Below are 12,395 nucleotides of genomic sequence, written 5' to 3' on the forward strand. Positions count from 1 at the left end.
GTTTTCTATTAGATTTGATTTGTGTTTTCCATATCTATCAGGTTAAAGGAAATTGTTTTCTAAAATTAATAAGAAACATTATTTTTATAAATTTTTTGTTTCTAAAATTTTGATAGTCGGCAACTATCCACAAATCATGTTTTGTACTGGATCAGCATTTTCCAGATTTTAATTTTAATTTTTATCGTGGTGGAACCGAATCGTTAAAGCTTAGAATATTATGAAAATTTTGAAACTGTAGTTTGGTAGGTAGTTAACCCAAAGATATAATAAATTATATGGGAAGTTAACCAAAGACCAAATAAATTATCTTGGGAGTACTTTACATGGAGACTAAATGTGTTTTGGAATGTGTCATGCATAACTTAAGATGGATTTAGAAGTATACGCCGGGGGTAGCTAGTATATTTGAATTTTGTTAGTAGTTTTAACTCTTCAAGGATGGTAACACACTAACATGCAACCAGGACGAGTTAGTCTGGTGGTGGTGTACGGCTTGCAACTGTAAATACGGTTCTGGGTTTGATTCGCACTGGTCATCGAGGCTTTCACATAGATTTTTTTGGTCTGAGGAGAACAACACATGGCCTAATTCAACGCGGTTGCCAAAGATTCTAAACCTACCACGTGGCTAGTCTGAACTTACAAAGTGAAAGTCAGGATACCCTCGTAAATATAAAAAAAACATGCATCCATCATGCATGTGTATGTGGATGAACAAATTATGTCTTTGCGTGCTATTATAAGCAACCAAAACAAAAGCATGGAGGACAGGAAAGAAGAATGTTGCTGGATTTATCATAAACAAGAATAACAAACGTGAAATGGAATAAAAGATGGATGTATAATTGTAATGGAAGGTACATTCTTTTTTCTTTCTTTTGTATGAATCAATCATTAGCTATAATCTTATAAATTTATAAAAAAATGAAAGTGGGGAGAGAAGAAAGGAACATGCTTCCAGCGGTTTCAAGCAATGTGCATAGCAACTTCCCACTATACTTATGCCTAAACCCTCTACCTAATACAATTAAAGGAACCATGTTTGATTTGCATTAAGCAAGTTTGGCGGCTCTATACATATACCTCATCCCACTTTCTATCACTTTTCTCTTATTTTAGTTTTGAAAAATATTAGATGTTCAAAATTATTCAATACAACAAGCATATTCACATATATTACAAAAACAGCCCTAAGCAAACACAATATCAAAGTCAATAAAAGATTCTAGAAATGAAAGTCGGTTATAGACGACAAATTAAACAATAAAATATCTCAGAAACCAAATGATACAGCTGGATACAAAAATGATTTACTGCTATACCCTGGGCAGAATTGTATGTTCTACAAACTCACTTATTGAATGAACCAACTTTTTAAGGTCGGCAACGCGAGATTGATGAAGAGCAATCGCCTTCAGCGTCACATTCAAGTCCTACATTGTAATATATACAGCGTATTCGTAAGAAACTGATACCATTTACTTTTAGTTTACCAAAGGGGCATAACGAAACTAATTTAATAGATATTCTAGGTTGCAAAAGAAAATAACAATCTTATTAATATACTACTAGTTTTTTTTTTATAAACAGTGATGAGTTTGTGTTGTCGAACATACAAGTGACAAACCTGATCTTAGCCACGTTTTGTTTAACTAATCGAACCAGGAAACATTCAACTTTCTGATGTTACTTCGCCAGTGAAATGAAACTTATAAACCATACTTTTCTGTCATCTTTACTTTCGTTTTAAACTCATCAACCATATTTATTCCACACCAACCAATTGTTTAGCTAGACACAGTAGCATCTTTGATTATCAAGCCTGAATCATGCTGTGTAGTGTGTACCACCAGGGTTGGTCCTCCGCTCCGGCGAATCTTGAAGAACAATTAATATTATTTCCCATAAAGAAAAAAACTAAAAGACCACACGCAACACAACTGTCAGGAAATCATACGTCTCCTTTTTCAAACCCAATACTATACTTTACATTACATAAATAAAAAAGACGAGAAAAGTCATGGTCCACCTCGTTGTAAGCATCTTTGGGATGGACACAAGTCGCAAAACTAGTGGCACCTTTCTCGTCTTCATTATTAAACAAACAACAAAAATCATTAATCCATAAGAAAATGACGTAGTAGTCTAAATTTAATTAATTTAACCCCAAAATATGAGGAAAATGATTAGTACTAATCGGTGGCTACTCCAATAGTATTATTTGAGAAACGCTGACGCCTCCTAACGCGACTCATCACAACACAAACGCGTCTTTATCACAAAGGATTATTTCAGAAAAAAAAAAAATACATTAAATTAAATTTATATATTCCCTTCTTTCTTACAAAAAGAAGAACAAGAGTACTTTGGTCGGCCGGCGCATAAAACCAGATCTCTTCTCCCCCGACTAAAACCTTCTCCAGATCAGTCTATTAAAAGCACGCTGTCCTGTCCTCACCCAGAAGATAAAAGTTTCGATTTTTATTTATAACAACTTTAGTGGAGAAACCAAGATGATGGAGTATGAGAATGGGAAGAAGAGGAAAGTTCGGAACAGACAGCAGCACCAAACCAAACCACACTTCTTGTCTCTAAGGTATCTAACGACATGTCTCTGCTGTTTCTTCGTCTTGCTCTTCTTCTTATTATCCTCCGACCGTATCTCCGTCCGTTCCGATTCTCTCAGACCCTCTCTCCGCGTCCCTGCTCTCTCCGTCTTATCTTCCATGGATTCGATTCAGCGCTCCTTTCACGGTAGATTCCCTCCGCTGAGCATCCAAGACAGAGTCCAGTTCCCCGACCACGTGCTGCTGCTGATTCTCTCCGCTAGAATCGGGAGAGGTGGGAAGGAGCTAGTTTGTGTTTATCATCACGGAGGAAGAAAGGAAGAGACTTTGGTGTTGTTGCCGTCGATCTCTAGCGATGAATTCGATGAGTTCAGATCGGTTGTTCGGTGCCCTAACGCTCCTTTAAACTATTCTTCGTCTGTTGATCTCCAATTCAAAGGAGATTTGGTTAAGAAGAAGATGAGTGATGATGAGAAGAAGGTTCGTGATTGGGCGAAAGTTGGTTACGAGGCGGTGATTGACGGCGACGACACGGTTGTTGTGTTTGTGAAAGGATTGACTCGAAGACCTCACAAGGAGTCAGATCCTTCTTACTACAAATGCCAGTTCGAGACACGTGTCGAAGTTTTGGTAACTCAAGCTCTCGCCGCGGCGCAAGAAGTCGTGAGGTGTGTTTTGCCTGAGAGCTTGAAGGTTAATCCGGAGGAGTTTCGTGTGAGCGTGATCCACGTCGATCCTAGAGGAAGATCTACCCCTGCTTTACCATCCGTTGCGAGAGTCTACAGTTCAGAGAAGAAGAAGAGTAGTGTGGTGAAGAGGGTGAAGAAGCATGAGCTTTGTGTTTGCACGATGCTATGGAACCAAGCACCGTTCTTGCGTGAGTGGATTATGTACCACTCGTGGTTAGGCGTCGAGCGTTGGTTTATATACGACAACAACAGCGACGACGATATAAAAGAGGAGATCGAGTTGCTCAACTCGGAGAATTACAATGTGAGCAGACACGTGTGGCCGTGGATCAAGACTCAAGAAGCTGGTTTCTCGCATTGTGCGGTTAGAGCGAAAGAGGAGTGCAGCTGGGTTGGATTCTTCGACGTGGACGAGTTCTACTACTTCCCCACGCATCGCTCTCAAGGGTTACCTAGCAAAAACGCTTTGAGCTCGCTAGTCTCTAACTACACTTCGTGGGGTTTGGTGGGAGAGATCAGAACAGAATGTCATAGTTACGGTCCCTCCGGTTTAACCTCTGTTCCATCGCAAGGCGTGACGGTGGGTTACACTTGCAGACAAGCGAACCCGGAGAGGCATAAGTCGATAATCCGACCAGAGCTGCTGACGAGCTCGTTGCTCAACGAAGTTCATCATTTTCAGATGAGGGAAGGAGTAGGGCATATGAGTTTATTGGAGAGCGTTGCGGTTGTGAACCATTACAAGTACCAAGTTTGGGACACTTTTAAAGCCAAGTTTCAGAGAAGAGTGGCTACTTATGTTGTGGACTGGCGAGAGAATCAGAACCAAGGGTCTAAAGATCGAGCTCCGGGGCTTGGTACTGAGGCTATTGAGCCGGTTGATTGGAACAGACGGTTCTGTGAAGTGTGGGATACTGGTTTGAAGGATTTGGTTTTGTCTAATTTTGCTGATCAAGTGACTGGTTATTTGCCGTGGCAGAGGCAACAACAGCAACAACTACAAGAATGACTTTTTTTTTTTTTTGGTTACTTGGTTTGTGAGATTATGTACATTTGACGAGTATACATTAATATTCTCTTCTTTTGTTTTTATTTTTTGGTGGGGATAATTGAAATGGTTTCTATTTTTGATTTTTTTAGTTTACCACATTTGTAAATTTCAGTTATTTTTTTATTCTTCTTACATGAATTAATATTTTGTTTACAAATGTATTTTGGATTTTTGTTTGGACTATATTTTTTGTCGGTAAGAAAGTTGTCAGTAAGATGATGATAAAGATAAATCTTGAAGGAATCTTTAACACCAAACGTGTTAATCATTGTCGTTATGGCAGTGGTAACGGTCCTAACGGATATTACCAATTTGATGATTATTACCCATCATAAAAGTAAAATAGTGGGGTATTAAAAGCGGCTTTCTATCATTTATTTCTCATCATACATACCACTATCAGCGGCTATATCGTTCATTGTTCTCTTTTCCGGTCACCTGTACAATTCACCGTAAGGAAAAAGCCAGCCAGCCAACCCTTACATGTTTGGGGCTAAAATGTAAGTAACGGTATAAAAAGCCCATGGGCCACAAAACATATTATCTTCAGACATTTTTTAGTTCTATAGAGATGTCTGTTTTCATAGTTTGTCACTATTTGTCACATACTACAACTTGCAAGTTTTGAACTCTTGCGAGTAATGAGCCAGCCTATATTTAACAAAAATGAATACCATTAAAGTCACATTAATACGAGTATTTGATATGCTGGTCATATATAACAAAAACTATCATCATTACAAAAAGAGTCGTAAGTTCTTGATTTGTACTTTGACCCTCACCCAGAAAGAATAACTACCTTTCCTTTTCAAAGATTTAAACATTGATACTTGAATCTTCTTCTCTCTGACTCTCAGACTTGCTTTTTCTGACGACGTCGTTTAGTTACTGGATTCTTTTCCCAAACAAAACAAACCAGCTAGTAACAAACAAACAAATAATAATTAATAATCTCTGCAAAATAACTAAAAAGAAAAATAGTCAAAACAGAGGAAAAGAAAAAAAAAATAAAGTTGTCTCCTTTTCTCATCAGTACAGTCAATGAGCGTTCCTCCTTTCCGCCATTGAACTTCTCTGAGAGGAAAAAAAAAAGAGAAACCCTAGATCGATCCAAGCTTAACACCATGAAGACTCCTCTCTTATGTCTTCTCCTCATCATCACCATCATCTCTTCATCATCTTACGCAGAAGACGACGTCCTCTGTCTCCAAGGCCTAAAGAACTCACTCACCGACCCTTCCTCACGCCTCACCTCCTGGTCCTTCCCGAACTCCACATCCTCCTCGATTTGCAAGCTCACCGGCGTCTCCTGCTGGAACGAGAAAGAGAACCGCATCATCTCTCTCCAGCTCCAGTCTATGCAGCTCGCCGGCCAGATTCCCGAGCCCCTCAAGCTCTGCCGCAGCCTCCAGTCCTTGGATCTCTCCGGAAACGACCTCTCCGGTGCGATACCTTCCCAAATCTGCTCCTGGCTCCCTTACCTCGTCACGCTAGATCTGTCCGGGAACAGACTCTCCGGCCCGATCCCGTCTCAGATCGTGGAGTGCAAGTTCTTGAACGCGCTCGTCCTCAGCGACAACAAGCTCTCCGGTTCGGTTCCGACAGAGCTGAGCCGGTTAGATCGGTTGAGAAGGCTTTCTTTGGCCGGGAACGATCTCTCCGGAACGATTCCTTCAGAGCTGTCTCGTTTCGGGGAGGAGGATTTTTCGGACAATAGCGGTTTATGCGGGAAGCCTTTGTCGGGATGCGGGGCGTTGAGCGGGAGGAACTTGACTATCATCGTGGTCGCTGGGGTTCTCGGGGCTGTCGGGTCGTTGTGTGTAGGTTTAGCGGTGTTCTGGTGGTTCTTTATGAGAGAGAGGAAGAAGAAGAAGAGAGGAGGGTACGGAGCTGGGAAGTCTAGAGACGATAGCGATTGGATTGGTCTGTTGAGGTCTCACAAGCTTGTTCAAGTCACTCTCTTTCAGAAACCTATCGTGAAGATCAAACTGAACGATCTAATGGCCGCTACTAACGAGTTCAGCTCCGGGAACATCGATGTCTCTTCGAGGACCGGTGTTTCCTACAAAGCGGATTTAACCGATGGGTCTGCGCTTGCTGTTAAGAGGCTTAGTGCCTGTGGGGTTGGGGAGAAGCAGTTTAAGTCGGAGATGAGTAAGTTGGGTGAGCTTAGACATCCCAACTTGGTGCCGCTTCTAGGGTACTGCGTTGTGGAAGATGAGAGGTTGTTGGTGTATAAGCACATGCCTAACGGTACGTTGTTCTCTCAGTTGCATAGCGGTGGATTCTGTGATGCGGTTTTGGACTGGCCGGCTAGGCTTATGATCGGTGTGGGAGCTGCGAGAGGGTTAGCTTGGCTGCACCATGGATGCCAGCCGCCGTATTTGCATCAGTTTATTAGCTCCAATGTTATACTTCTTGATGATGACTTTGATGCGAGGATTACTGATTACGGTTTGGCTAAGCTGGTTGGGAGTCGTGACTCTAACGATAGCTCGTTTAATAACGGAGATTTGGGGGAGTTGGGTTACGTGGCGCCTGAGTACTCGAGTACTATGGTCGCGTCTTTGAAAGGAGATGTGTATGGGTTTGGGATCGTGCTTCTTGAGCTGGTCACGGGGCAGAAGCCGTTGTCTGTTATAAACGGGGTTGAAGGGTTTAAAGGGAGTTTGGTGGACTGGGTGAGTCAGTTTTTGGGTACTGGTAGAAGCAAAGATGCTATTGATAAAAGCATTAGCGGGAAAGGACATGATGAGGAGATATTGCAGTTCTTGAAAATCGCGTGTAGCTGTGTTGTGTCTAGGCCTAAGGAAAGGCCGACGATGGTTCAGGTGTATGAGTCTTTGAAGAACATGGCGGATAAACATGGTGTTTCTGAGCATTACGATGAGTTTCCACTGGTATTCAACAAACAAGAAGCTTGAGTGAGTGATTTTTTTAAGGCAGCGTAAAGCGCTGGAAAGGTATGAGGAATCTACTCTGTATCAAAAAGCGTTTTTGTTACTTTTATATCTCATTCTTTGTTGCTTCTTCTCCCACTGTTCTTACTTGTTAACCGTGTTCTTGTGTTGTCTTGTTTACTGCTTGTTGTAAAATTATGTACATTCGCTGTGGGTCATCAATGTACTCTTTGGAATGTATTTGATATGAGAAGATTTGTTCCGCCTTGTTTCATGGTTGTACCGTACAAAGCTAACAAGTTCTTGGCAATTTGGTCTAATTCATTCCATAGATTCCAAATGTCTTTTTGCCTTAAAGTTGTATCATTAAAAAAGCTTTGTTCTGAACTGTTGATTTCATTTTTAATGGTCAAAAGGGTGAAAGCATAGTTTGGTGTGTTTGTGATGATATCTTTTGGATTAGATGTGGGGTTTGGTCTTAAGAATAAGACACGACAGAGTTTTAAAAGAAACGGTATGGTGGAGGCAGATCTAGAGATGTCAGCGTCTCGCTGAGCATACACACATGAACCTCGACCCCACTTATAGTAATAATAACATCGTGTTTTGTCACCATTTCCTTTTTGATAATCTGGTGGTCTCTCTTGTTTGTTACTGTGACAAGCTGTGAAAGCCATTTAATCAAAACTACTTGCACAGATCATGGGAAACAAGAGTCTCCTATTTTTGGTACTTTTTCTTACAGTGAGTGAACTTATATGAATGCAGAGATAAAGCGAATAAAGATTATAGAAGCAGAGGTAAACCAAATAAGCAAATAAGATTATAAAAGCAGAGGTAATGAAACAGATAAACAAGCAAATAAGATTATAAAAGCAGAGGTAATGAAACAGATAAACATTTTTAAAGTGAGTGAACTTAAAGAAGCAAATAAGCTTGAGAACAGTAAACTGAAGGGACAAGGAATGTATACTTTGAAAAGCAAAAACACAATAGCCAAAACACCATGTCTTTTTCTTTTGTTTGTTTGTTTATCAGCAACAGTTTGTCTGCAGTTTCTTAACTTCTCTGATAGCAGATCAAGTAACAGTGGAGTCACCTTCTGAACTGGCTTCACATTCTTCGAAATTCCGCAGCATTTTCAGAGGAACTTGCAATGAGAAGTATCTCACAAGATTGCAAGAAACTTGTTAACAAACACTGAGTTTAAACTAATTGAGATTCTGGAGTTTTAACAAATCACCTTGGACAGTTTTTTCCTTTACTTCAAAGGTGCACTTGGAAGTTACATCCGCTCATGTCTAACCGTTTCAGAGCCGTCAAGTGCTCTAGGCCTGGAATATCATCCACTTTCTCACAGTTGGTGAGATTAAGGTCGCGCAACATTGTCAGCTCTGATAGGTCGGATATACTCTCCAATGAAAAGCAGTTTCCCAAGTTTAGCTGCTTCAACTTACACGGAAGAGGAGGAACACACGTGAGCTCTCGGCAGTCATGCAATGAAAGTTCCTCAAGATCCGATAACCCCTTGAGGCTAGACGTAAAACTGTGAAACTTGTTATTCCCAAGGTTCAGTATCTTCACAGAAGAAAGCTTCTCAAAAACATCAGGGACTTCACCAGATATTCCACAACCACGAGCATCCAGTTCCTCGAGCAGCAAGAGGTTTGAGAAAGATTTTGGAATTACAAAACTAGATTCTTCGCCTGTACCTGGAGGAGCATCAATCTTCATCATTTTCAGTACCTTTAAGTTTGAGAGGTCTCCAAAACTTTCTGGCAACTCCATGACCAAAGTTTCCTCCATGTGCAGATGTTGAAGAGACTTCAAGCCTCCAAATGAGTTAGGAAGCTTCTTGAGATTTTTACACTTGTTCATTTGGAGTAATACCAGGCTCTCCAGCTTCCCAAATTCTTCAGGGAGTTGTTCAATGTTGGAGCCTTCAAGGTATAAGCTATGGAGTGTGTCCATTTCTCCAATCGTACTAGGCAGAGATTTCAATGATATGCAGTTCCTCAACTCAAGTTTCTGAATAAACCGCAACTCACTTATCTCTTCTGGTAGAGTTTCAATTTGTGTACTATCCAACTTAAGTTGGAGAAGAGAGTTTAACCTCCCTATTGAACTAGGAACCTGTTTCAGCGACCTGCATCCTCCTGCTGAAAGTTTAGTCAAACATGGCAGTGATCCAGGGCTTAGAGGTAGCTCCCCCACCGCGCTTTCATCGATGACTAACTCTTGTAATGATGCGAGGTTATTGATAGTGTCAGGAATCTCAGTAAGGGATGTGCAGTGCATCACATACAACTTCTGGAGACTTATGAGACTTCCAATAGAGCTCGGAAGACTTTGCAGTGAAGTGCTACTAAGATCTAGCTCCTCCAGTGATGTCAACGTCCCTATGCACAGAGGTAGCTCTTGAATAGATCTGCAACTCTTTAGATTAAGCTTTTGAAGTTTTTCAAGGCGAAAAATTGATTCTGGTAACTTCTTTATCGCAGTTCCATCAAGAAGAAGCTCTTTCAAGCATTTCATAGCACCAAAGTTTTCTTCTGGTAACACACTCAGATTTGAACAGCCAGATAGGTAGAGCTTTTCAAGAAATTTCAGTCCAGAAACATCCTCAAGAAACTCAGTGAGTCTTGTGCAGTTTCTGAAATCCAGGTGAAGTAATGTTTTCATATTACCAACTGATGCAGGAACCTTCACTAGAAGCTTGCATCCTTGGAAATCAAGCTTCTCTAAGGCTTCATGGTTTGATAAATCAGGGAAGGCTTCTAAGCTGTGGCAATCACGCAAATTTAAAACCTTCAACTTGTCATCCACCTGCAAACCAGAGAGAGTGTTTTTTTTTAGAAGTGAGACTTTAACTCAAAACCCATGATAGAGCCATAGAGGGGAGATAAGAAAGCTTACCCTTCTTGGCTGCAAACTCTGGAAGCGTCTTATACCACTCTCTGAAAGATCAAGAACAGCGAGTTGCCTATTAAGAAAACTCGGTGGAACATCTTTTAATAGACAGCCTCTCCACTGTATCCACTTGAGGTCAGGTGGAAGTTGTTCAAGATTTCCTTGCAGTTCCACATGATTGATCTGAAGAAGTCTCAACTTTTTCATTGGTACAAAATGCTCCACGGGAATGGTGTTTTCACTACTTGTAGGCTTTAATATATTCTTCAGGTAAATGCTGATGCCTGGATTCACAAACTTCTTCTTGAAATCTAATACGATTCCTCTGATGGATGGTGTTCCCTGTCATAACGATAATGTGAATAGAACTCAAATGCAAACGATGATATTATTGCTTTAGATAAAAAAACTACCTTCGCATTGTTCAACACGGTCATGATTTCACCATGATCCCATAGTCTACTTCGCTTTCCAGGATCCTCAAGGCTTTCTTGAATGACCATCTGCATTCCCATGTCCTTAATCTGATCATGCATCCAAAGAGTATCGTCTGCCAAGAACTTAACAAGAGACTTCTGTCTAAGAGCTTTGAGAGCAGCCTCAGCGTTGAACCCACAACCTTTCAGTACGTCGACGATTTCCTCTTTAGTCATGTCCATTTTAAGAAAGAGACACGCAGTGTCGAGGAAGACTTTCTTCTCTTCATCGTCTAAGGACTCAAAACTCAGCTTCAGAACGTCCTGAAGACCGTTTGGTTTAGTTTCTTCCAGCTTCTTTAGCTGAACTAGCCACTCCTTTTCCTTTTTGTCATAAAAAAGAGAACCAAACACTTCAACAGCTAGTGGCAACAATCCAGTTATCTTGACGATATTCTCAGATAACTTCAGTAGACTCCCTGTTGGTTTTTCTTTTCGCAGTGAATGATAGCTAAACAGCTTCACTGCTTCCTCTTCACTCAAGCACTTGACCTCATACTTTAGGCTCACAGAGAGCCTATTGAGAATCTCTTCATCTCTGGTAGTGATGACTATAAGAGTTCCTTCACCATACCAACTCCTTTCACCGAGTAAGGCATCAACTTGGTCTACCTTATCAACATCATCTAAAACCACAAGAATCTTCTTCTCATAAACACTTTCTCTTATCTTGTCTCTCCCTTTGTTAACATCTTCTACTTCAGGTACCAAACGGAGAATCCCCTTGATCAAAGTCTTTTGTAGATTGAGTAACCCGTCATGTCCTGATGATCTTTCTCTAACGTTTGAGATGAAAACTCGTTGCTCCTTGAAGTATTCTACAATCTTGTTATAGAAACGTTTTGCAAGCGTAGTCTTCCCAATACCACCCGTACCGTAAAGCCCCAAGATTTGAACTTGAGAACTGGATTTAAGGTTGACCAGATTCATCAAATCATCAACACGTGACTCCAAGCCAACGGTGTATTCTCCAACTTTCTCTGGTGTATTGTTCACTTCAGCTAAAACCCTCTTCACCACAAACCTCATGATCTCATCCTCTTTTATTTTTTTTATTTTATTTTTTTGTTCACTGATCATCATCTCATCCTCATTTTCTCCTTTTCTGCCAAGTTCAAGAAACTAACTTACAGCTCTTCTTCTATATCTACAAGAATATAAAACAGCAGAGGCTGTGTGTTTTACCTGTAAATATATCCAGGGATGTTTCCAACTATTTTCATTGCTCCTCTCCATCGCTGTATCTCTTCCTTGCTAAATCTTATGTCCTGTGCGTGTGCTTCAAAGTCCTTCACGAAACGACCGCTCTGTTTGCGTACATCGCAAGGATCTACCTCGTAGAAGATTGGTATCATGGGACGATCAAGCGATGAGCTCAGATCGCAGAGCTTGGCTAACTCATCAAGGCACCAGTGGGAGTCAGCGTAGCGAGAGGAGAAGACGACCAGGGAGGCCGCGGAGTCTTCTATGCCTGCCACGAGGCTCGGATTGATCGGTTGCCCTCGTTCCATGCCTTCGTTGTCGCGGAAGATGAGGACTATCTCCTTCTCGTGGAGATCCTCGTAGAGACGCTTTACGAGGGTGTGACGCGTGTCTTCGCCTCTGAAACTGAGGAAGAAATGATACTTGAGCCTATGCGGCTTCGATAGAACGGCAGCCTCCATCTCCCGAGCTTCTTCCTTGTAAAAAGTCAAACTGTTAAAAGACAAGAAGTTCACAGAGATGTCTTTCTTGAGAGGATGTCTTTTAGAGCTTTAAGCCAAACTCTGTAGCTTTTGCTTTCTCTTTGTTGTCTCGTT

At 41.1% G+C, this 12,395-nt stretch overlaps 3 protein-coding genes across 3 annotated transcripts; 2 read left to right on the plus strand and 1 right to left on the minus strand.

Moving 5' to 3' along the window:
* Nucleotides 1-2,316: 2,316 nt before the first annotated feature.
* On the plus strand, nucleotides 2,317-4,471 carry LOC108812860 (glycosyltransferase family 92 protein At1g27200). The gene has a single exon (XM_018585244.2). The coding sequence runs from the start codon at nucleotides 2,517-2,519 to the stop codon at nucleotides 4,266-4,268; it is 1,752 nt and encodes a 583-aa protein (XP_018440746.2). The 5' UTR covers nucleotides 2,317-2,516; the 3' UTR covers nucleotides 4,269-4,471.
* An 803-nt stretch (nucleotides 4,472-5,274) lies between these two features.
* LOC108811120 (probable inactive receptor kinase At1g27190) lies at nucleotides 5,275-7,520 on the plus strand. Its single transcript, XM_018583174.2, has one exon. The coding sequence runs from the start codon at nucleotides 5,435-5,437 to the stop codon at nucleotides 7,232-7,234; it is 1,800 nt and encodes a 599-aa protein (XP_018438676.2). The 5' UTR covers nucleotides 5,275-5,434; the 3' UTR covers nucleotides 7,235-7,520.
* Nucleotides 7,521-8,221: 701 nt separating this feature from the next.
* Nucleotides 8,222-12,395, minus strand: LOC108807981 (disease resistance protein RPV1). The gene is made up of 4 exons (XM_057010547.1): nucleotides 11,782-12,395; nucleotides 10,534-11,701; nucleotides 10,127-10,462; nucleotides 8,222-10,036 (listed from the first exon to the last, which is right to left on the minus strand). The coding sequence occupies exons 1-4, from the start codon at nucleotides 12,258-12,260 to the stop codon at nucleotides 8,477-8,479; spliced, it is 3,543 nt and encodes a 1,180-aa protein (XP_056866527.1). The 5' UTR covers nucleotides 12,261-12,395; the 3' UTR covers nucleotides 8,222-8,476.

This window comes from Raphanus sativus, chromosome 1, assembly GCF_000801105.2.
Source record: "Raphanus sativus cultivar WK10039 chromosome 1, ASM80110v3, whole genome shotgun sequence".
In the NCBI taxonomy this organism is placed as follows: Eukaryota; Viridiplantae; Streptophyta; class Magnoliopsida; order Brassicales; family Brassicaceae; genus Raphanus; species Raphanus sativus.